The following is a 23,779-nucleotide window of genomic DNA, read 5'->3' as shown; positions in this document are numbered from 1 at the left end:
CATCAAAATCAGATTCATAGTCTTTGTTTTTTTTTTTTTGTTTTTTTTTTAACCCGATTTAATAAAAACTGAATTTTTGGAAGAAAATAAAATGTTTTCACAGATTTTGTTTCCCCCACAAATCCCACAACTGTCAGGGGCCTTTTTCAACTTGTAAGTTATACGAATGTTACCATTTTGTTTAGGAGAAATCTTCAGTAGGGTTTCAGTGCTTGTTGTGTTGGCCATCTTTGTTGTGGCTATTTTTTTCCTATGTGCTAAATGCCAATATAAATGGTGAGACAAGAGTTATTGGTCTGAGAACTAGAACTCTGCGTTTACAGATGATGTAGTGAATATATATATATATTTATACATGCCATAGGAATAGTCATCCCTTTGGTATTAATGCTCATACATACATGCCAGATATATGTTGGTGTGTCCATGTTGAGGTGTTCCTGGTGTTGGAGAGGGACATGCCCAGACAGTAACTCTTCACCTCCATGTATACAGATACCTTTCACCGATTTGTTTCTCGTGTCTCTTGTGATGGGGCATATGGGAGGGGACGATGACAGTGATGCTCAATTGACTTTATAGTGAGATGTGAAATGGTGTGTGTGTATGTGTGTGTGTGTGTGTGTGTGTGTGTGTTTTCTCTTGGCGTTGTGTAAACCTTCCTGAGCTTGCAATCTGTCCAGTACAATTTCTCATGCTGCAGAGAAGCACATTTGTTATATTGATTGATAAACCCCTTCAGTATGTATAATATTAAGATTTGTACATATATACTAATTATGTTATCACTTATACCCTGCAATCTTTCTCCTTCCTCTCTCGTTAGCTCATTGATTTCAGTAAGATAAAACATTGAAACTTTGCTCCAGTCTTGACGACCAGGTGGGAAAATATTACCTGTGGGACCTAATTAGCATGAGATGGCAGCTAGGCGAGTGGGTGATGCTATATATACCTTTGGGCAGTGTCTTTGTACAGTAATCTGTAAATTGTGTCTGGCAGATGTGCTATCACCGGGCAATTAAAAAAGTCAACACCCTCTTGAGCGTCCCAAATTGAGATAGATTAACTAAGTATCTATGCAGTAAATACATACCTCACGTGTAGTAATTTTGGGGCACCATGGAATAAATCATTGGCAGGTGGCGATAACCTGCGATCAGCTGGTCCCCATCTATTGGAGACTATACAATACACACAAATGATTGTAACCTAAAGATATACATACATACATGGAAACGTTTGGTTAGTTTAGTATATTGAGTCTTTCTGGAGTCCTGGGATCCATCTGCCTAAGGTGGCATGGTATAGGGGTGAGTAGCTTCTGGCTCTTTCATTCATAGTTATCACTAATGGTTACACTCCTTTTCTATGCCCCATCATTAGTTAGATTGTAAGCTCTTTGGCGAAGTGACTATTTTAGTCAATAATGCTATGCTCCCTTGTTGTTCAATCTAGGACTAACATGTTTTGTTCAGTATACTGGGTGCAGAGCATCGCAGATCTCTCTTACATGGGAGGGGATACTATAACGGGGTTATAGTCTGTATACTGGGTGCAGATCATCGCAGATCTCTCTTACATGGGAGGGGATAATATAATGGGGTTATAGTCAGTATACTGGGTGCAGAGCATCGCAGATCTCTTTTACATGGGAGGGGATACTATAACGGGGTTATAGTCTGTATACTGGGGGCAGAGCATCGCAGATCTCTCTTACATGGGAGGGGGATACTATAACGGGGTTATAGTCAGTATGCTGGGTGCAGAGCATCGCAGATCTCTCTTACATGGGAGGGGATAATATAACGGGGTTATAGTCAGTATACTGGGGGCAGAGCATCGCAGATCTCTCTTACATGGGAGGGGATAATATAACAGGGTTATAGTCTGTATACTGGGTGCAGAGCATCGCAGATCTCTCTTACACGGGAGGGGATAATATAACAGGGTTATAGTCTGCATATTGGAGGCAGAGCATCGCAGATATCTCTTACATGGGAGAGAATTGTAACGCTCGGCCTGCCCACAAGCCAGACGAGACCCCGGGACTGAGGTGGAAAGGAGAAATACCACACACCTAACATTAAACGGGGGCACGGCCGGAGTGTGGAAGTAGCGTAGCTGGTCCAGGGAACAAAAATAGAAAGAGTTCAGTACTTGCCAACTCCAGCGTAGAAGGGTAAAGTCCGTAAGCCAATGGTCAAGGTGTAGGGAGAGCAGCCTGGTAGAGTGTCCATAAGCCTGGGTCCTGGAGCGGAGAGAGCAGCGTAGTAGGGGTCCGTAATCCGAGTCCAAGGGATATAGAAGACTGCAAGGTAGAGAGTCCAAAGCCAAATCCAAGGGGGTCCAGAGAGCAGCGTGGTCGAAGTCCAAAGCCAAAGGTCAAAATCCAGGGAGGTCAGCAGAGAATCCAGGGACAGGAACAGGGACTGTAACACAAGAGAGCCAAGCAGAAGCAGACAGCACCAAGGTACAGAAGCTATGCAGAGCAATGTGGTAATGGTGAGGGGAGACTAAATAGTGGGCTGGGACCTATCAGGGGAAAGGGAGGAGCGGAGGTGCGGCCCAAGGGAAACCCTGATAGGTGAGTAGAGCCTGGGGGTGGACCTGATGAAGCAGGGGCAGGAAAGCGCGCCGATGCGCGCGCCACACTGAAGGAGGCGGGGTCAGACTCCTGGCGCTAGAAAAGGGAAGCTTGGGTCCGCGCGCGTCCGGAAGTGCGGGAGCAGCCGCGGGGGAGACGCCGAGGACCGGAGAACGCCCCCGGGGACCAGAGGCAGCGGGGAGAAGAGGTAAGGAGGCGCTGGTAGCGGGAGTCCCCGCAGCACGGGTCCTTACAGTACCCCCCCTTCTAGGATCGGACTACGGACGATCCATCCAAGGTTTGAAGGGAAATTTTTGGTGGAATCTTTTGAGTAGAGACGGGGCGTGAAGATCAGCATGCGAGACCCAAGAACGATCCTGAGGTCCGTATTCTTTCCAGTGGACCAAAAACTGGAGTTTGCCCCTGGAGATGCGAGAATCAATGATGGACTGAATTTCAAATGCCTGTTGTCCTGGTACAATGGCGGGAGGAGGCCGAAGTGAAGGATGAGTAAATCGTGTGCCCTGGATGAATGTTTCAATAGTGAGACATGGAAGACGGGTGAAATCTTCATGGAGGGAGGCAACCGAAGCTGATAGGCCACAGGATTAACTTGTCTCAGAATAGAGAAAGGGCCCAGAAACCTGGGAGACAGTTTAGGGCTTGGGGCCTTCAGTTTAATGTTTTTAGAAGAAAGCCAGACCTTCTCTCCAGGTAAGAACTTGTGAGCCTCCTGACGAAGCCTATCTGCTTGTCTCTTCTGTCTTAAGACAGATTGCTGTAAAGCAGTTTGAATCCTCCTCCATGACCCCTGTAAGGTGGTTACCCTATCATCTGCTGCAGGAACTCCGGACCTGGATGAGTGCATAGGTAGGCGGGTAGGATGAAATCCATAGTTTACAAAGAACGGTGATTCTTGAGTGGACTCATTCTTGTGAGAGTTAATCGCAAATTCCGCCCAAGGAAGTAACTCTGACCAATTATCCTGAGAATCGGAAGAAAAACAACGCAAATACTGTTCGAGGGACTGGTTCATACGTTCAGTCTGCCCATTCGTTTGGGGGTGATAGCCTGAGGAAAAAAGAAGGGTAATTCCCAGCCTCTGGGAAAATGCACGCCAGAACTTCGAAACAATTTGAGTACCACGGTCTGAGACAATGGACCACGGAACTCCATGAAACCGGAAAATTTATTTTACAAATATATCAGCCAAAGTACTAGAATTGGGTAGACCCTTGAGGGGAACAAAATGAGCATGCGTGGAGAATCTGTCAACAACCACTAAAATAGTAGTCATACCATGGCAATGTGACTCCAAGGACGGTCCGGGACCGGGAGAGGTTGTAGTAGACTAGAAGGCTTTTGACGGACTGATTTATTATGGGCGCAGACTGGGCAAGAGGAGGTGAAAGCTCTAATGTTCTTTACCATATTGGGCCACCAAAACGTTCGCCGAATCAGATCCGTAGTCTTCTTAAAGCCGGGATGGCTGGCAGATCTGTAGGAGTGACCCCATTCAAGAATTTTAAGATGAAAACGTGGGGGTGCATAAAGACGTCCATCAGGGACCTCTAGTCCTTTGGGGATCTGTGCTTGAGACTCCTAAATTTTATCCAGTATGTCAAAAGAGGCGGCAGAGATAAACAATTGGGGGGACAGAATACTCTCCGGGACGTCCTGTGACTTCTCCTCAGTGATGAACTGACGGGACAATGCATCAGCTTTGATATTCTTTGTCCCAGGAATATAAGAGATGGTGAAGTTAAACCTTGAGAAGAACAACGCCCAACGGGCTTGACGGGCCCAAGACGACGGGCACCCTTGATGTCAGAAAGATTTTTGTGGTCTGTCAGGATCAGAATGGGTTCCTTGGTTCCTTCCAGAAGATGTCTCCATTCTTGTAATGCCATCTTAATGGCCAACAACTCCCTATTCCCCACGTCGTAATTTCTTTCTGCTGAAGAATTTTTTTTGGAGAAAAACCCACAGGGGTGGAGTTTATCTTCGGGGGTGGTTCTTTGAGAGAGAATCGCACCGGCTCCCACGTCGGAAGCGTCAATTTCCAAGATAAAGGGGAGGGTGGGGACGGGATGTCGCAGAATGGGGACAGAGACAAAGGCTTTTTTAAGATACTCAAAGGCACGACTGGCCTCCCCATGGCCAAGAGGAAGGATCGGACCCTTTTTTGGTAAGGGACGTAATGGGTGCTACCAAAGTAGAAAAACCGGCAATAAATTTCCTATAATAATTTGCGAAGCCAAGGAAACGCTGAATCGCCTTCAAGGAATTAGGTTGTGGCCATTCGATTATAGAATTGAGCTTCTCCGGATCCATAGTGAACCCCTGGTCCAAGACAATGTATCCCAGGAAGGTGGTTGAGGATTGATGAAAGACACACTTTTCCATCTTGGCGTAGAGCTTGTTGGCCCGTAGACTAGAGAGAACCATCTTGGTATGGAGAATGTGTTCCTCGAGAGTCTTGGAAAAAATGAGGATATCATCCAAGTAGATAATCACAAAAGAATTCAAAAGATCACGAATAACCTCATTCATAAAGTCTTGGAAGACTGCAGGGGCATTGCACAACCCAAACGGCATCACCAGGTACTCATAGTGACCACTGCGCGTATTGAGCACGGTCTTCCACTCGTCGCCACTGCGGATGCGAATCAGGTTATAGGCCCCCCGTAAAGCAAGTTTAGAAAAAATCGTCGAGCCTTGCAGCCTATCGAAGAGCTTGGGGATAAGAAGCAAAGGGTAGCAATTTTTGATGGTAATTTTATTTAGGCCACGGAAATCGATGCACGGACGAAGCGTCCCATCCTTCTTTTTTACAATAAAGAATCCTGCTCCGGCGGGAGAAGTGGATTTCCGGATGAAGCCTTTTTGAAGGTTTTCTGCGATATACTCGGCCATGGCCTCCGTCTCAGGCAAAGATAATGGATAAGACCTGGCTTTAGGAAAAGGGGCACCCGGAATTAAGTCAATCGGGCAGTCGAAGGGCGATGAGGGGAAAGCTCCTCGGATTTGGTCTTACTGAAGACGTCCAGGAACTCCGAATAAACGTCCGGTAGGGTGGTGTCTTGCGGGGGAAAGGTTTCCAAGACGGCCAATACCGCAGCGGATGGAGGAGGCAATTCCACATGGGGTGATCTCCATTGAACGGGGAATTCGGCAGTCCAATCGATAATGGGATTATGAAGTTGTAGCAATGGTAAGCCCAGAATGAGTTGAACCGAAGGGGAATGGGTCACATCAAAAGACATGAGTTCCAAATGTCCATCCTTTATAAAAAGTTCAATGGGAAGTGTCTCCAAGGAAATAAAGGCTGGCTGAAGAGGTCGACCATCGATAGCCTCCAACCCGACCGGAATGGCCTTCTCCCGGAGAGGAATGTTGTACTGGATAGCAAAAGCATGATTCATGAAATTCCCTCCGGATCCAGAATCGAGGAAGGCCAGAGCAGGGATTTGAATGCTAGCGTACTTAAGGAGGACAGGAAGTAAGATGCGCTTGAGGAGATCCTGTGCGGGAGAGGGGAAAGAAGAGATGGTACCCAGTGAGATCCCCTCATACCTCACTGGGTGTTGGCGTTTCCCGGCCTCAAGGGACAACGCAGCAAGATGTGCCCAGGAGATCCGCAATAGAAGCACAGGCCCTCGTTCCTCCGACGTAGTCGCTCCGTAGAAGAAAGTTGATGGCTGCCCAGTTGCATGGGTTCAGGAGCGTCCAATGCTGGTAAAGCAGGAGCAGGAGACATGGAAGCAGAAGGCATAGAAACAGAAGTACGAGGACGTTGACGTTCAGCCGGCCTCTCCAAAAGTCGTTGATCCACCATGATGCATAAGGCGATTTAGGCCTCGAATGAGGATGGCCTCTCACGAGCTGCCAGTTCGTCCTTTAAGGATTCCGAAAGTCCCTGCCAGAAAGCCGCGGAAAGTGCCCCATCGTTCCAGTCAGTCTCAGCTGCGATTTTCCGGAACTCCAGAGCGTATCGTGCCACCGATTTCCGACCCTGCGAAATGTGGAACAAGGAGGAAGCAGCCATCACTACGTCCAGGGGTATCAAAGACTATTCTCTCTTAAAGTTGGGGAAGCTGTAAGTGAGTTCAGGTTTTAGCTCCCAGATTGGTGAAGCCCAGCCAGGGCGTCCCCGGTGAGAAGGAAGAAATCATAAGCTACCTTGGTTCGGTCCGTGGGGAAGCGAGAAGGTGACAGTTCGAATTGTATCTCGCACAGATTTAAAAACCCACGGCATGCAAGCGGGTCTCCAGCGTATTTACTAGGCGTAGGGATTCGCAACTCCGAAGAGCCTGTTTCTTCACGGGAGACAGTGGGAGGGAAAACGGAACTGGAGACATTAACCTGGGAAATCTGAGAGGTTAAGGTAGCAACCTGTTGGTTAGGAGGGGTAACCTGGTTGTCTAAATAGGTAAAGTGTTTGGTGATAGTGTTTAGGGTATCTTCCACCTCAGGGGGGTCTGGGTCTGATGGGCTCTGCATAATGTAACGCTCGGCCTGCCCACAAGCCAGACGAGACCCCGGGACTGAGGTGGAAAGGAGAAATACCACACACCTAACAGTAAACGGGGGCACGGCCGGAGTGTGGAAGTAGCGTAGCTGGTCCAGGGAACAAAAATAGCAAGAGTTCAGTTCTTGCCAACTCCAGCGTAGAAGGATAAAGTCCGTAAGCCAATGGTCAAGGTCTAGGGAGAGCAGCGTGGTAGAGTGTCCGTAAGCCTGGGTCGTGGAGCAGAGAGAGCAGCGTAGTAGGGGTCCGTAAGCCGAGTCCAAGGGATATAGTCCAAAGCCAAATCCAAGGGGGTCCAGAGAGCAGCGTGGTCGAAGTCCAAAGCCAAAGGTCAAAATCCAGGGAGGTCAGCAGAGAATCCAGGGACAGGAACAGGGACTGCAACACAAGAGAGCCAAGCAGAAGCAGCCAGCACCAAGGTACAGAAGCTATGCAGAGCAATGTGGTAATGGTGAGCGGAGACTAAATAGTGGTCTGGGACCTATCAGAGGAAAGGGAGAAGCGGAGGTGCGGCCCAAGGGAAGCCCTGATAGGGGAGAAGAGCCTGGGGGCGGACCTGGTGGAGCAGGGGCAGGAAAGCGCGCCGGACTGGAGGAGGCGGGGTCAGGCTCCTGGCACCAGAAAAGGGAAGCTTGGGCCCGCGCGCGCGCCCCGTAAGTGCGGGAGCAGCCGCGGGGGAGACGCCGAGGACCGGGGAACGCCGCCGGGGACCAGAGACAGAGGGGAGAAGAGGTAAGGAGGCGCTGGTAGCGGGAGTCCCCGCAGCACGGGTCCTTACAGGAATAATATAACAGGGTTATAGTCAGTATACTGGGGGCAGAGCATCGCAGATCTCTTACATGGGAGGGGATACTATAACGGGGTTATTGTCAGTATACTGGGGGCAGAGCATCGCAGATCTCTTACATGGGAGGGGATAATATAACGGGGTTATAGTCAGTATACTGGGTGCAGAGCATCGCAGATCTCTTACATGGGAGGGGATAATATAACGGGGTTATAGTCAGTATACTGGGTGCAGAGCATCGCAGATCTCTCTTACATGGGAGGGGGATATTATAACGGGGTTATAGTCTGTATACTGGGTGCAGAGCATCGCAGATCTCTCTTACATGGGAGGGGATAATATAACGGGGTTATAGTCTGTATACTGGGGGCAGAGCATCGCAGATCTCTTACATGGGAGGGGATAATATAACGGGGTTATTGTCAGTATACTGGGTGCAGAGCATCGCAGATCTCTCTTACATGGGAGGGGATAATATAACGGGGTTATAGTCTGTATACTGGGGGCAGAGCATCGCAGATCTCTTACATGGGAGGGGGATACTATAACGGGGTTATTGTCAGTATACTGGGTGCAGAGCATCGCAGATCTCTCTTACATGGGAGGGGATACTATAACGGGGTTATAGTCTGTATACTGGGGGCAGAGCATCGCAGATCTCTTACATGGGAGGGGATAATATAACGGGGTTATAGTCTGTATACTGGGTGCAGAGCATCGCAGATTTCTCTTACATGGGAGGGGATAATATAACGGGGCTATAGCGATAATAAAGTGTGTGTTTCCACATATCACGCGGTAGTGATGGAAGTCTGCGTCCCTACGGCCGCTTTGTATCACTCAGTCGCAGCAGCTGCTCACGATAAGGATCTCCGAGTCACCTGTGTCGGGTCGGGCTATTCCAGATCAAGGTTAGGAGACTGGCGGAAGGGTGGAAGATTCACAGAGGGGGGTGGGGGGTCAGCAGCAGCAGCCCACCTGCTGTGCCAGGATCAAAGAGTGGGGAGGTCAGAGGTCAGATCAGACGTAACCACATCTGTCTGTTCAATTGCTTTTTCAGATTGTAAATCTGAGGGCGATTTCATTAAAGTGTTGCCTGCTCTCCGCCGGGCTCTGAAATAATAGCATGTTACATCTATAGCTTGTCCTGCGTCTGCCAGCCGCATTGGCACATCACAGTCACTGGGAATGCAGGGAACCGAATTCAAACCGCCTGTGATCAGAACATTTTATTTTCACTCTGGCCATTGTTGATTGTTTTTGGGAATGATCACTGACGGCCAAACATTTCTTATTTGTAACCAGATTATTTTTGCTTAAAATATTCCCAGAAACTTTGCGGAGGAAAGTCTTACTCGTGTGTCGCAGATAAAGGGATCGCACGGCAGTAATAATTTGCTCTTCTTTTAGAGCGCTGCTCCGGCAGGGAAAGCACTGCTGTATACAGGCGGCCCCATGGACCGTTCAGTCCTTTCCCCACTGACCTCACACCCCAATTCCTGCATTCTAAAGACTGCCTTATTTTACTGCCTTGAATGTGTTGTGTATCTCTGCTATTACTTACACGTTTATACCGGGGTTTGTTCTTTTTCACCGCACCGTTAGTCAGGCAGCAGTGAGGGCAGAATTATGAAGCGGCCCTGAGAAGGGCGTAGCCATCCTTAATACGATCCACAGATACCTATTTCTATTGGTTTTTCTCTGAAATAGAAATGTTATTTCAGCGAGTTCTCCGTGTCTGATGTGAGCAGGATAATAGAGGTAACAATGCAAATGGGGAAATATGTTGTGATTGGTACCAGTCGATTGACGAGTATTATTCCATTTGTGTGCACCCAGCCCCGAAGTGGTTCTAACATTGTCCAACAGCTGATGAGCGGGAGATCTCACACAGGACCGCCTGCATATTAAGTTGGATGGTAAATGTAACAGGTTTTCACAGTCCAGGAGCCACGTTGAAACTGTAGTGTGCTTTTTGTAGGGTGAGGTAAGTTCCCTTTGATTAAGCCAATAACTCCTTCTAAGCCATGTTTATGGAGGCTATAAACAATATGTTCAGTGTGCTTGTTAAAGGGAAGTTTTGCAAAAGTCTCGCTCTTTTCAGTGTGACACTGGAAATAAAAGGCAGGTGGAGAAATAGTAAAACATCACTGTGCTCTGGTGAATGTGCGGCCCCAGGAGAGGGCCAGGGATTTGTGTGACGGGCAGAAGGAGACCATGGTCTTCATAATAATAGTCCCATAGATCTCTGAGCACAGGGAGCATGAGTCGCTGACCTGAAGAGCTTACAGTCTAATTGCTTGTGGAGGAGGAGCTGATACTGAGGTTCAGTGACCTCCCTCATTTCTACTGCCACTAGGATACTATTTTACCCTGGTGAGGGTCCGTTATCCTGCTTTCTTTTGAGTTAGAGTGACCATGTGACTCCTAGCCTGTGAAGAGGTATATTCTGGTTTGATTTGGTGTCAACACCTTGTGACACTTGGCAATTCACTTATTGGCAGTGAGTATCACTTATTGGCAGTGAGTATCACTTATTGGAAGTAATGAATACTCAGCAGTGAGTGCTGATTGGAAGGCATTGCAGTACTGTACCCCCATGTTCCTTCTCTCTGTCACTGGTACTTTGGAGAGTTAGAAGTTATGGTGACTACCTGCAGATCTGGTTAGGAATAAGATATATCATATGAATGTGAAAACTGTACATAATACCGCGCTCCTCCCTATAGAAGTAAAAGGTAAAAAGATAGGCCTTACATATAGAAAAACAAAAGGAACGATTCCTGCGCTCCTACCAATTAGGCTAAAATAAAATAATATTCTCATGAAAAAGGGTATTTTGTTAAACCCTTTGGCCAAAGCATTTATAAGCCTGCATGCCATGTCAAGGCAACCCGTTTAATTCAGGTACCTACACTATATATACATATAGTATATATCATATGAATAGCTGACTAGTTGGAGCTGTGAACGTGGGTATAATTCTTATATATAAGAATATATGCTTTTTTGGTTATAAGGCAGATCAGCTACTGGTAGCGGTCTCCTTTTGCAATCGAATGCAATAAAACTAATTTGACATTTGAACTCCAGTTATTTACTTGAATTATTTAACAACTTTCACAGAGCTAAAATTCCTTTTTTTTTCTTCTTGTGTTGGGATCAAATGCAGAAATAGCTTCAGAGAATGGCCAGGTGGAGGCTTTTGCTTCTTCGTCTGTAAGAGTTTTCCATCTGCAGCATTAACATGCACTTGGAGGCCCCCCTCACGAACTTTCCTGTGCAGTAATCGATGTTTCAAGGCAACGTGTGCAACCTGAGATGCCTTAAGAAACATCCTAAAGGTCTCTTGGAATCTGTGTTGGTTTCAGGTTCTTCTCTGGGTTTCCCTGTGAGACAGTGAGCGGAGTATCACTTACCTCCTGCTTCCTCATGATTAAAGCATCATTCCTTCCACCTTCCACATTGGGGAATTGAGATGTAAGTAATAAGCCCACTCCCTGTGCCCACAGAGTGCAGTCTGGTTGGAGAGTCTCAGCGCTTCCTCCCGGAAGCCCGGGCCTGGAATGCTGAATAAGGAGTGCAGGAAGTTAGAAACTCTGAACTGATCAGAGTTTTCTAATAACCCCAAATAATAACGTCACGAAGATAACCTTTTAGAAATTTTCCTGGAACCAGGGTCACGAATGATGTGTGAATGATTCCAGTAAGCTCAACTCATGTCCTCCCTCTTCCAAAGCATGACAAGTCCTTAATGTCTTTCTTAATTTTATTGCTGGATTAGAAAACACAGGAGCTTGTGGGTGTAGTGTAGGCAGAGAGTGCTTCTCTATGTGGGATGCTTCTATGAGGTTGGACTATGGTAAGAGAGAAAGGCCTTACCAGGGGTGGATGCAGACAGGTCTGTACTCACTGTAATCTAGGGTGGAAAAGAAAGTGAGGGGCAGGGGTCACACTAAAGGTTGAGTGGGACTGCACTAACTGTCAGCAAAGGACAGGGGAGAACATGGGAAAGTCCATTAACTGGGAGGACTGGAGAAGCTGCAGTAGCAGTTCACTGATTATGTGCTCAGAGGCAAAAAATGCAACATTGTTGCATGTTACACAGGCACAGTGTGTGTATGTGGAGCCAATGCCTGCAGCTGAACTTAAGGAGCTGACAAGCAGAAGGGGGGTCGGGCAGGAATGTGATTCTTGTTCCATGACACTCCCCGTCTGGTATCTGGAGATACCACTATATAACTGGAATATGTGGAACATATGTGCAATGCATAACAAAGATAACATCACATTCTCAAACAATGCAAGAGTCCATGTCCACATAGCGATGTGACACCGGCCGGTATCACTGGTATCAAGGTCCCTTGGCCAAGGTTCTTTGGCAAAGGATGCAGGGTGGATGCACAGCTCCAGGTTTGCTGGTTGCACCACAATGTCTTTGTATAAAAGTCTCTGGCACTGTTTCCTTTTAGCCTTGTGAGGGAACAGTCCTTTTGTCTCTGTAGTTTCACCCACAGAGTGTATCCCCTTGTAGGTATACCAGCCGTGGTAACCTGTCGCTCTATCACCTGGCGTTTGGCAGAAGGAGAGGGCTTTTGGCTCCTTGTGGGAGCGGATTACTGTCCCTGGAAAACTGGTTGTCGAATGTAATCCAATAAAGGGGGCGTCGTTCAGGGAGACTCCCTGAAGCTGAGCGCTGGGGTTGAACATTACCCGGATTTGATCGGGTTCCTGAGGGTGGTAGGCCCCAGGTGATTGGAGGTACCGATATTCTTTGCCTTCCTCCATTAGAGGTGCTGGCTTTGCGTGGCCGGTAAAGAATATCTTCTGGATGAAGACCACAAAGTTGTTTTTGGTCTCTGGTTCCCTTTGTGGGCCGCAGAGGTGCGAGGTGAACCTAGAGATGGCATGTTCTCCATTGTTTGGGAAGTGCCTCCTTGGTGAACGGGATGGTAGCGGAGTCACCCGACTGCTTAGTCCGTCTTTAGAGGGCTCCTTGACAGTTAACCTCGGGAATCCTCTATCTTCCCTCGAGGGTGTTTGTTTGTCATCGTTCCTTGTTGTCTGGAACGCTGTGCACTGTAGTTCATCGGTACATTTCTCTTGCACGAGAACATCTCCGCGTAGTCTGGTGAAACGCTTTTGTGTTTCTTTGTTGACTGCCATCGGGAGGTTGTTTTCTCCCTGGACATGACGAAGAACAGTCTCTTTTGTCCTTGTAAATCCTTTTGGGAAATGTCTCTGCAACTGTCCCCTTTTACGTGTTTGAACGAACAGTCCTTTTGACACTGTGGCTTCGCCTGTGGGGCGCAATCTTTTGCGGCTATGCCAGCCGTGGCAATTGGTTGCTCTGTTGCTTGATACTCTGTGGAGAGGAACAACTGTACGTCTTAATTGTGCCCTTGCTCGCGGGAGTATTGTCTGCTTGTTTGTTGTTTTTAGGACGATCCCTTTATCGGTCACCTTTGGGAGGTTACTCTCTTCCTTCGGTGGAGTTGACTCATCATCCTTGGCTGTCTGGACTGCTGAGCATCCTAAGCCATTGTCGCATCCCATCGGCGTGAGGATGTCTTTGTTGGTCTCAAGGGTATGACCTTGTCTTTTCTCTTCACTTGGCCCTTCGGTCACTTGGAGATGGCCAAGACATGGTTCGGAGAAAGATGTGTGTCCACATTCTGTCACCTCCGTTCTGCGGGCATCGACGTAGTCTTGCCCGTGCTCTTTGTTAGTGCACGAGTTGCCCACTATCACCCATCCTAGGTCGAGTCTTTGGGCGTATGGCGCGTTGTGGGGTCCGTTGTGCTGTTTACGGACTTTATGTACTCTCATGATGTCCCTACCGAGCAGCAGCAGGATCTTGGCGTCTTGTTCCACCGGCCGGATGTGGTTGGCTATTCCTTTGAGGTGGGGGTAATGGAGTGCCACGTCTGGTGTGGGTATCTCGTCCCTGTTTGTGGCCATGTGGTTGCACTCGATGAGTGTGGGAAGGGGCATGTTCACTTTGCCGTCTATTGAGCATATGGTGTAGCCATTCACTCTTCTCCCTGTGGTCTCCATTTGCCCTGCGCACGTTCTGAGAGTGTAAGGAGAAGCACCATCTTGTATGTTAAACATGTCGAAGAACTCTGACCTGACCAGTGATCGGTTGCTCTGGTCGTCGAGGATTGCGTACATCCGAATAGCCTTCTCAGGTTGTCCCTGGGGGTGCACTGCGACAAGGCATATTTTGGAGCAGGACATTTTGTCACCTTCTTTTCCGCAAACTTCGGTGCGCTGAGATGTGACGGATGTTGACTCTCCTTCTTCTTTCTCCCCGCCATGCTCCGCTATGGAGGATGGGTTCTTGAGTTGGTGGAGTGTCATCGCCTCTGGGTGTAACGCTGTCACGTGCTTGTCACTCTCGCACACTGTGCATTTGATCTCTTCCTTACAGTCCCTGGCTAGATGGGTAGTGGAACCGCAGCACTTGAAGCAGACTCCGAATTCTCCAAGTAACCTCTTGCGTTCCTCTAGGGACTTCATCCTGAACCCAAAGCACTTGTTGAGTGGGTGTGGCTTCTTGTGTATGGGACATTCCCTGTTTGGGTCCCTTGGTTCCTTGTCTCCGGCGACCGACTGATCGGGAGTAGTTTGGGTCGTGGGAGGCACGTCCGTCCTGCGGGCCGAGACGGGTGTTTGGGGGTTACCATATCTCGTCGCTGGTCTCTCGTTCTTCAGGCTGCTCGCACTGTATGTGGTTTGCGCACCTAAAATGAAACTGGGATCGTTTCTTGTCCTTGCCGCTTCGCGGATGAAGCTCACGAAGAATGAGAATGGGGGGAAGACGACTTGCTTCTCCCTTTTGTATTTGGAGCCTTGTGAAAGCCACCTTTCTTGGAGGTTGAAGGGTAGCTTCTCCAGGATGGGTCTCACTCCACGAGCTGAATCTAGGGCGTTGAGACCTATTAAAGAATGGTCTTTCCTTGCGAACTCCAGTTCTTGCAGCAGGTCTCCAAGATCCCATAACTTCGAGTAGTCTTTACTCGTGATCTTGGGGAAGCTCTCGATTCTTTTGAAGAGTGAATCCTCGACTGCTTCAGGGCTGCCATAGGTCTCTTCTAGCCTTTCCCAAACTAGGTCCAGACCTACTTGGGGTTGATGTGCGTTTGCCGTCCGAAGTCTCTGCGCTTGCTCCCTGGATACGTTCCCCAAGAACTTAACTAACAGGTTGAGCTCTTCCCTTGCTGAGAAGTCCAAGCTGTCGATTGCGTCTTTGAACGTGAACTTCCACGTCCGGTAGTTCTCAGGGCGGTCGTCGAAGCTGATGAGTCCTGCGTGCACCAAGTCGCGCCGGATCATGTACTTGGCTATGTCTGTCAGACCTGAGACATCGGCGCGTTTGCCCCGTTCTGAGGTAGTTGCTGGGACGGTCTGTGCGGTCGCCTCTTCTTTGGCGTGGACGCGTGATGGCTGCTGGCCAGTGTGAGGGGCTGTTTTCTCCCGCGTGGGTGTACCTGGATTGCGAGCCTGTGGTGGTGCATCCGTGTGCGCGCTGGCGTGCGGATCACTATTGTGGCTGTGGCTATCCCAGGCAGCACGTGCCATTGATGGAGCAGCATCTTCTCCTCGTGGTCCTAGCGAGTCTTCGGTATCTGTGGAGTCGCCCCATCCGTGTTGAGATGGTGCGCTTGTGTTCACACTGAAGAGGCTCCTTACATAGTCTTCAGTGCGTCGGGCTGGATCCTCTGAGGCTATCCGTCTGTACGGTTGCTCCCCGCCGTCCTGTTGCGCGGCTGCTTCTAGGACTTCGGCTTGGGCTATGGCGGCAGCAGCTTCTCTTTCTTGATTTAGGGCCTCTAGGTTGGCGTCCACCTCTGCTTTCTTCCGTGTAGCGGTGGCAGCGGCTGCAGCGGCGTTGGCAGTGGCGGTGGCAGCGTTGGCAGTGGCGGTGGCAGCGGCTGCAGCGGCGGCTGTCTGCTCCTCCTCTTCCAAGCGGGCCCTTTCTAGTTTCATGGTCGCCTCTTTCTGAGCGTATGCGGCCCTGGCGCGTGCGGCCTCTGCGGTGGCTCGCGCCTTGGTAGCGCTAGTGCTTGCGCTGGACGCGTTGGATTGTGCTGATCTTGCTGACCTGGATGAGTGTCTGGATGCGCTGGAGCGCTGTGACGCGGTCTCCAGGAGGAGCTCTTTTCTCATGCTTTGCGCATCTGTGGTGGCGGCCCGCACGCGGCTGTCACGTGCAAGATCAATGTTGTTTTGTAAGTCTCTTTCTTGCAGGCTTTCACTGGTGTTAGCCCTGGTCAGGTAAGTGGCATATGCTTCTGACAGTCTTTGGTAGCGTGCGTGATCTATCTTTAATTGAGTTATTGCCTGCTCGAGCTGTTGTACAGAGTTGCCAGCGCCGGCGACGTTGCATACCCCAAGTGCGGTTGTTTCCCAGGCCAACTCTAATTTGGCGCGGTGCGCTTCAATGTCAGTCTCATATTTCTCGCGGGCCTTTTGTGTCAGTGTGACTGCCCGTTTAGGCCTTGCGCCTGCCTGCGCCTGTTGCAGCTGCGCAGCGGTCTCTGTGTCTGAGAGATCGCTTTCCTGCGTGATGTCTGGTGAGGCTCTGAGTTCTGCCATGCTGTAGGTGTGTGTAGGCCTTTTGCCAGTGCGTGTGGCGTGCGGTCTTTTACCTTGTCAGCGTAGGGCGTCTGTCTCAGATGGTGCCGAGCGGTGTCCTGCAGCGTGCAGCGTTGGGGTAGCTGTGCTTACAGGTGTCCGTAGGCTCCTCACTGTGGGGCTGAGCAGCGGGTGGACTCAGACAGAGAAAAAGGCAGTTAGGTTTGTGTGTACAGTCTGTTTGCAAAGCTGCTGCCTTGTGTGCAGAGTTGCTTGTGCAGTGTAAGCTGCTTGCTTCTCTGTAAGGTTGCAGGCTGTGTGCAGTTTGCTGTATAAAGCTTGCTGCCCTGTCTGGCAGAGTGAAGCTGCTGCTTGTCCTGGGGTGCAGAGACTATTCTGTATCGCATAAAGTCTTTGAGTAGTAGCTCCTGTGTGATTCCCTAACACAGGTCTTTGTTTTACTGTTCTGTTTAAACTGCTGCTTGTTTTTGCAGAAAGCTGTAGCAGTTTGCTGTATAGCTGTGTAGAGCTGCACCTTTGTAGCATGAAGGCTGTGAGTGATAGCTTCTGCGTAGACCTCTAATACACGGTCTCTCTCTTACTTTCCTGGAACCAGGGTCACGAATGATGTGTGAATGATTCCAGTAAGCTCAACTCATGTCCTCCCTCTTCCAAAGCATGACAAGTCCTTAATGTCTTTCTTAATTTTATTGCTGGATTAGAAAACACAGGAGCTTGTGGGTGTAGTGTAGGCAGAGAGTGCTTCTCTATGTGGGATGCTTCTATGAGGTTGGACTATGGTAAGAGAGAAAGGCCTTACCAGGGGTGGATGCAGACAGGTCTGTACTCACTGTAATCTAGGGTGGAAAAGAAAGTGAGGGGCAGGGGTCACACTAAAGGTTGAGTGGGACTGCACTAACTGTCAGCAAAGGACAGGGGAGAACATGGGAAAGTCCATTAACTGGGAGGACTGGAGAAGCTGCAGTAGCAGTTCACTGATTATGTGCTCAGAGGCAAAAAATGCAACATTGTTGCATGTTACACAGGCACAGTGTGTGTATGTGGAGCCAATGCCTGCAGCTGAACTTAAGGAGCTGACAAGCAGAAGGGGGGTCGGGCAGGAATGTGATTCTTGTTCCATGACAGAAATGGTGAGACAAAGAAAAGGTTTCGATCACATTTATATACGCATTGTAATAATGTATATTATATACCCTGCTCATTTATGTAACTGTATTTGTAAACATGTATTATTTGTCTTAACTCTGTGCCCAGGACATACTTGAAAACGAGAGATAACTCTCACTGTGTTACTTCCTGGTAAAACATTTTATAAATAAATAAAATAAATAATGTAATCTAAATATATTTATTTAGTAAGTAAGTGATCCATGACGATGTCCCAACCCCTCCCCGAGACTGGGGCTCCGTGTATCATCCAGAGAGAGGAAGGGGCAGGTAGAAGGCTAACAGGGTTATGTATTATGCTGGGATCGTGCCCATCACACAGCTATCCCTAAGGAAACTGAAAAGTAAAGGAAAGTAATTGTGCTCAGATTAGATGATACACCAGAAGCAAAGCGTTCCTCTTCACTCGTGACTGCTCGTCTTGTGTTTACCACTCAGAGCAGACTGGTGGAGCTTGTCAACTCTTCCCATTTTCACAATATTTCTGTGCGTGGCCAGTGATCTTTATCTCTCATGCCGCCCCGGTGCTGGTCTGCCTGATAAATCATAACCCGCAGCAGTTAGCCAGGTTCTGCTAATCAAAGACCTGGGAATGTTCTGCAATGGGAAGGTAGCATTTTAGGTATGTCCAATGCAAGTGGATTCTCATCAAAGATAAAGGCATCGTGAGCTTTGTCACGTGAAGATTAATCAGCATCCCAAGTCAGTTCCAACAGGGCATATGTATAACCTTGGACCCTCTTTCCTAGTGACTTACTCTTGGGACATAGTAACGAGCTCAGGAGGGTCCTCATCTCTTCCATGTTCTCTGAAGTCAGGGCAGACGATATGCATTGTTTCATTGTATGACACACTGGTCACTGAACGCAGCACGGCTGGTACATTCCTGCACTAGCAGTGCTTTAGGTGGCGGAAGTTTCTGTGGTAAGCCCCCTTTTCTCGTCATTTGCAGCCACATCTGGCTGAAGTTTGCCAGGTAATATATGTGGAACTGTTAGCAGTGATGTTATAACTCTGCTTCAGTGCAGCTCACTTCCTCAATGCCACTCGCCATTTCAACAAAGCCAAGGAGGAGCCGGGCTGCAGGACTGCCGATCGGGGCACTGTCACAAGGAAACTCCCATATTGCCCCGATCGGCACTACTGCAGTCTCAAGAATAAGTCCCTATGACTTACTTTAGCTTAGTTTTTGTTAATGACAATGGGTGTATATATTGTATAGACATGGTGATATAAAGTCTTATGATAAAAGCCCTCATAAAAGTTACTCGTTCAGTATATCTTTACCTTTAGTAGCTTATAAGAAGTGTGTGTGTGTGTGTGTGTGTGTGTGTGTGTGTGTGTGTGTGTGTGTGTGTGTGTGCCTGTACACAACGGTCACAGAATTTAAAGCTCGGAGAACTTGCAGGAAACTCGGGATGTGCGTGTGCTGGAGTCCTCTTACTAATTGATTTGTATTACAATTGAGTGAAAAGTGTCTGAGAGAACGTGCAGAAGGAGATGAGAAAAGCAGGCACGGCACATCGTCGTTAGGTTACCTTCTCTGTTTTTTTGTTATATCCAAATGCACAAAAACACATTGTCCTAGTTTATGAAGTATGGTAATACATATTCTACAGTGTTACCTATGAAATCATTATTTCTCGAATTTAAACAAAAAAATTAAATGTCTTATCTCACAATACAGCTCAACCCTGTTATAGCGCGATCCGTTACAACGCGAATCCGCTTATAACGCGATGCAAGCATGGCTCCCAATTTTCGTATTTATGAATACTTTACAACACGATTATTGGTATCTTAAATACTTTATTGTACAATGCATACAATTGTACATTATTTCTAACGCGATCCACTTATAGCGCGATGTGATTCTTTGGACCCCAAGCACAGCGTTATAACGGGGTTGAACTGTATTTATTTCACTTTATATTAACTGCTCAGAAATTATTCATGTGGAACTAATTCTGAAAATAATTATTTTTCAGAAGAACGCCGACTGAAACGGCAGATTGTGTGTGTTTGTCAAGGCAGGGTCCCTGTGCGTTTCACACATAGGCAGATTGTATGTGTTTGTCAAGGCAGTGTCCCTGTGTGTTTCACACACAGGCAGATTGTATGTATTTGTCAGGGCAGTGTCCCTGTGCGATCCACACATAGGCAGATTGTATGTTTGTCAGGGCAGTGTCCCTGTGCGTTTCACACATAGGCAGATTGTATGTATTTGTCAGGGCAGTGTCCCTGTGCGATCCACACATAGGCAGATTGTATGTTTGTCAGGGCAGTGTCCCTGTGCGTTTCACACATAGGCAGATTGTATGTGTTTGTCAGGGCAGTGTCCCTGTGCGTTTCACACATAGGCAGATTGTATGTGTTTGTCAGGGCAGTGTCCCTGTGCGTTTCACACATAGATTGTATGTGTGTCAGGGCAGTGTCCCTGTGCGTTTCACACATAGGCAGATTGTATGTGTTTGTCAGGGCAGTGTCTCAGTATGTTTGTCAGGACAGTGTCCCTGTGCGTTTCACACATAGGCAGATTGTATGTGTTTGTCAGGGCAGTGTCCCTGTGCGTTTCACACATAGGCAGATTGTATGTGTTTGTCAGGGCAGTGTCCCTGTGCGTTTCACACATAGGCAGATTGTATGTGTTTGTCAGGGCAGTGTCTCAGTATGTTTGTCAGGACAGTGTCCCTGTGCGTTTCACACACAGGCAGATTGTATGTGTTTATCAGGGCAGTGTCCCTGTGTGTGTCACACATAGGTAGACTAAGCGAGAGCACGGCTCTCTAATACGTCATTCTGTGTATAATAACGGTGAAAAGGTGTTGTTCCACTTCAGTGTTTACCTTCTGCAGTGCTGTGTTGCATGATCCGAAAGCACTGAAAGGGTTAATGGCCCGGGTGTATGAAGCCTTTCCGTCCCATGCCTGCTTTCTCAAATCCGAACATTTTCCTGCTGATTTCTGTATGTTTGGGAATGGGCTTTTTCACTGTAAGGGTGAAGGGAATCCCTCCTGGTAAAAATTATTGGTATAGAAACAATGGTGCATTCAAATAAGGAGAGAAGCTGGTGACCCAGTGGGGTCTGCAGCCCCTACAGCAGAGAGGGAGTGAAGCCGAATAGTCCTTAGTGGCTATTATTAGTGTGTTTTAACCATGTGTGGGCATGTTTCAGTGTGTATGTCACCATGTGTAGCCATGTTTCAGTGTGTATGTCACCATGTGTAGCCATGTTTGTGTGTGTTACCATGTGTAGCCATGTTTTAGTGTGTATGTTACCATGTAAAGCCATGTTTCAGAGTGTATGTCACCATGTGTAGCCATGTTTCAGTGTGTATGTCACCATACGGTATGTAGCCATGGTTGTGTGTGTTACCATGCATAGCAATGTTTCAGTGTGTATGTTACCATGTATTGCCATGTTTCAGTGTGTATGTCACCATGTATTGCCATGTTTCAGTGTATATGTTACCATGTATTGCCATGTTTCAGTGTGTATGTTACCATGTATTGCCATGTTTCAGTGTGTATGTTACCATGTATTGCCATGTTTCAGTGTGTATGTTACCATGTATATCCATGTTTCAGTGTGTATGTTACCATGTATATCCATGTTTCAGTGTGTATGTTACCATGCTTAGCCATGTTTCAGTGTGTATGTTACCATGTATATCCATGTTTCAGTGTGTATGTTACCATGTATATCAATGTTTCAGTGTGTATGTTACCATGTATATCAATGTTTCAGTGTGTATGTTACCATGCTTAGCCATGTTTCAGTGTGCATGTTACTATGTATTGCCATGTTTCAGTGTGTATGTTAGCATGTATATCCATGTTTCAGTGTGTGTTAACATGTATATCCATGTTTCAGTGTGTATGTCACCATGAATAGCCATGTTTCAGTGTGTGTCACCATGTATAGCCATGTTTCAGTGTGTTTGTTACCATGTATAGCCATGTTTCAGTGTGTATGTTACCATGTATAGCCATGTTTCAGTGTGTATGTCACCATGTATAGCCATGTTTCAGTGTGTTTGTTACCATGTGTATCCATGTTTCAGTGTGTATGTTACCATGTATTGCCATGTTTCAGTGTGTATGTTAGCATGTATATCCATGTTTCAGTGTGTGTTAACATGTATAGCCATGTTTCAGTGTGTATGTTACCATGTATAGCCATGTTTCAGTGTGTATGTTACCATGTATAGCCATGTTTCAGTGTGTATGTTAAACAAATATATATATTCACTGTGCTTCTCTGTGTAAGGAGCATGCTGCTGGTGAAAAGGTTGGCCATACATATGTGAGAAAACAGAAAGTGAATCCCTGCGCTTCTCCCATTGGGCTAACAATAAATGGGGAAATAAATATACATAGTGACACCTAAGTCTGTAAGACAAAGGAGACTTTTGGTTGCATCCTTTGATCAAATAATGACAAGCCTGCTAACCAACGTCAAGGTTAGTCTCAATAGCAGGTCCCTATGCTAAATGCATACAAATGTTCTGTGAAATATACCCTGAAGGGGTTAATAAACTAAGCATAAGCTAATGTAACTTAGTGCAGTTAAATACTGGTATATACCAGTGAAGATACTTACATGTATGCCAGTAAAGTGAATGTACAGGGACCTTACTGGGAGATTATATACCTTGAAAAGGAGGGACTAACCTCCCACAAGCTGCTCAGTAAGAAGCTACAGGTGGATTGGCTAAATACAGCAAACTGCTAGAGATCTGTGTGAATTACACACGGTGAATATATATATGTATTTTACATTTTCTGTTGGGCCGAATCGAGTCCCCAGCAGCACGCTTCCATGTGCATCACTATTAGGGTGTGATTAATGAATTTAGCCAACTCACCTGTAACTTCTTAGTGAGCAGCTTGTGGGAGGACACCATGTATATCCATGTTCCAGTGTGTTACCATGCATAGCCATGTTTCAGTGTGTGTGTTACCATGTACCATGAACAGACATGTTTCAGTGTGTTGCCATGTTTGTGTGTATGTTACCAGGTGTAGCCATGTTTCCATGTGTTACCATGCATAGCCATGTTTCAGTATGTTACCATGTATTGCCATGTTTCAGTGTGTATGTTACCATGTATAGCCATGTTTCAGTATGTTACCATGTATAGACATGTTTCAGTGTGTGTGTGTGTGTTACCATGTATTGCCATGTTTCAGAGTGCCTGTTGCCATGTATAGACATGTTTGTGTGTAAGAGTATGTATGTATATCTTTATTTATATAGTCCATTAATGAACATAGCGCGTCACAGCAGTAATACACATGACACAATCATATAAATAACGCGTGTGTGACGTTTTGCCCACTTGCTGTTCCCAGAAGGTGAAAGCGATGAGCCTGGAAGATGTGGTGGTCCTGAATGTGGACACCAATACTCTGGAGACTCCGTTTGACGACCTGCAGAACCTGCCCAGCGAAGTGGTGAGTATTTTACTCTTCTTCAGCTTGCGGTATTTATATCCAGCACCCAGTGCTAGGGTCGCACACACAATGCTGCAGCAGAGCTGCTTGAGTCGAGGGATTCCTTCCTTTTACAGTAGAAAGCACTGGCTGTAAATGTACGGGGGCCCTGAGAGCCACGGAGCATTTCCTCACGTGGCTCAGGTCACATAGGCTGCCACTTCTTCACTTTGCGATGTTATCATGACCAACAGGAAGTAAAGTGCGATCGGCACATGAGCTGTAACATAAAGAAGAACAGAGCATGTCTTACATATAACGACCGATCAGCAGTGATTATCACTGAGTACAAGCAGGATGCGGCTCCAGTTTAGCAGACACAAATACACAGGTGTGTGAGGGTTGATCTATTTTTCTCGGCCTTATTCATGCTTTATTAATGCAACGGTTGCCTGTTGCTCTGTTGCAAATCAAACATAAATATTTATATTTCCTGCATATTATATAAAGCCTTTCCAGCTCCGGTAGTATTCGCTGTCCTGAAACGTCTCTCTTCCAAGGCCGCCTCTCCTCGCCCAATTTCCCCGACAAATTGTGTAGAATAACTCCATATTAATCAGGTCTCTCTGCTGCTGCATCTTCTTGTTGTGTTCTTGTCGGACTGGTTCTT

The 23,779-nt window shown here is 47.3% G+C and overlaps 1 protein-coding gene across 9 annotated transcripts in view; it reads left to right on the top strand.

Annotated features, from left to right (window-relative positions):
* DENND1A (DENN domain containing 1A) overlaps positions 1 to 23,779 on the top strand; it is a 514,179-nt gene that overhangs the window by 274,920 nt on the left and 215,480 nt on the right. For all 9 annotated transcript variants that reach the window (XM_075579369.1, XM_075579373.1, XM_075579371.1 and 6 more), the window contains one exon: positions 23,029 to 23,130. In XM_075579369.1, coding sequence (XP_075435484.1) covers positions 23,029 to 23,130 — 102 coding nt within the window. The remainder of the gene's footprint in view (positions 1 to 23,028; positions 23,131 to 23,779) is intronic.

The sequence above is a fragment of the Ascaphus truei genome, chromosome 21 (genome assembly GCF_040206685.1).
Source record: "Ascaphus truei isolate aAscTru1 chromosome 21, aAscTru1.hap1, whole genome shotgun sequence".
In the NCBI taxonomy this organism is placed as follows: domain Eukaryota; kingdom Metazoa; phylum Chordata; class Amphibia; order Anura; family Ascaphidae; genus Ascaphus; species Ascaphus truei.
The sequence above is the reverse complement of the archived record's forward strand: the minus strand, read 5'-3'. Positions and strand labels throughout refer to the sequence as shown.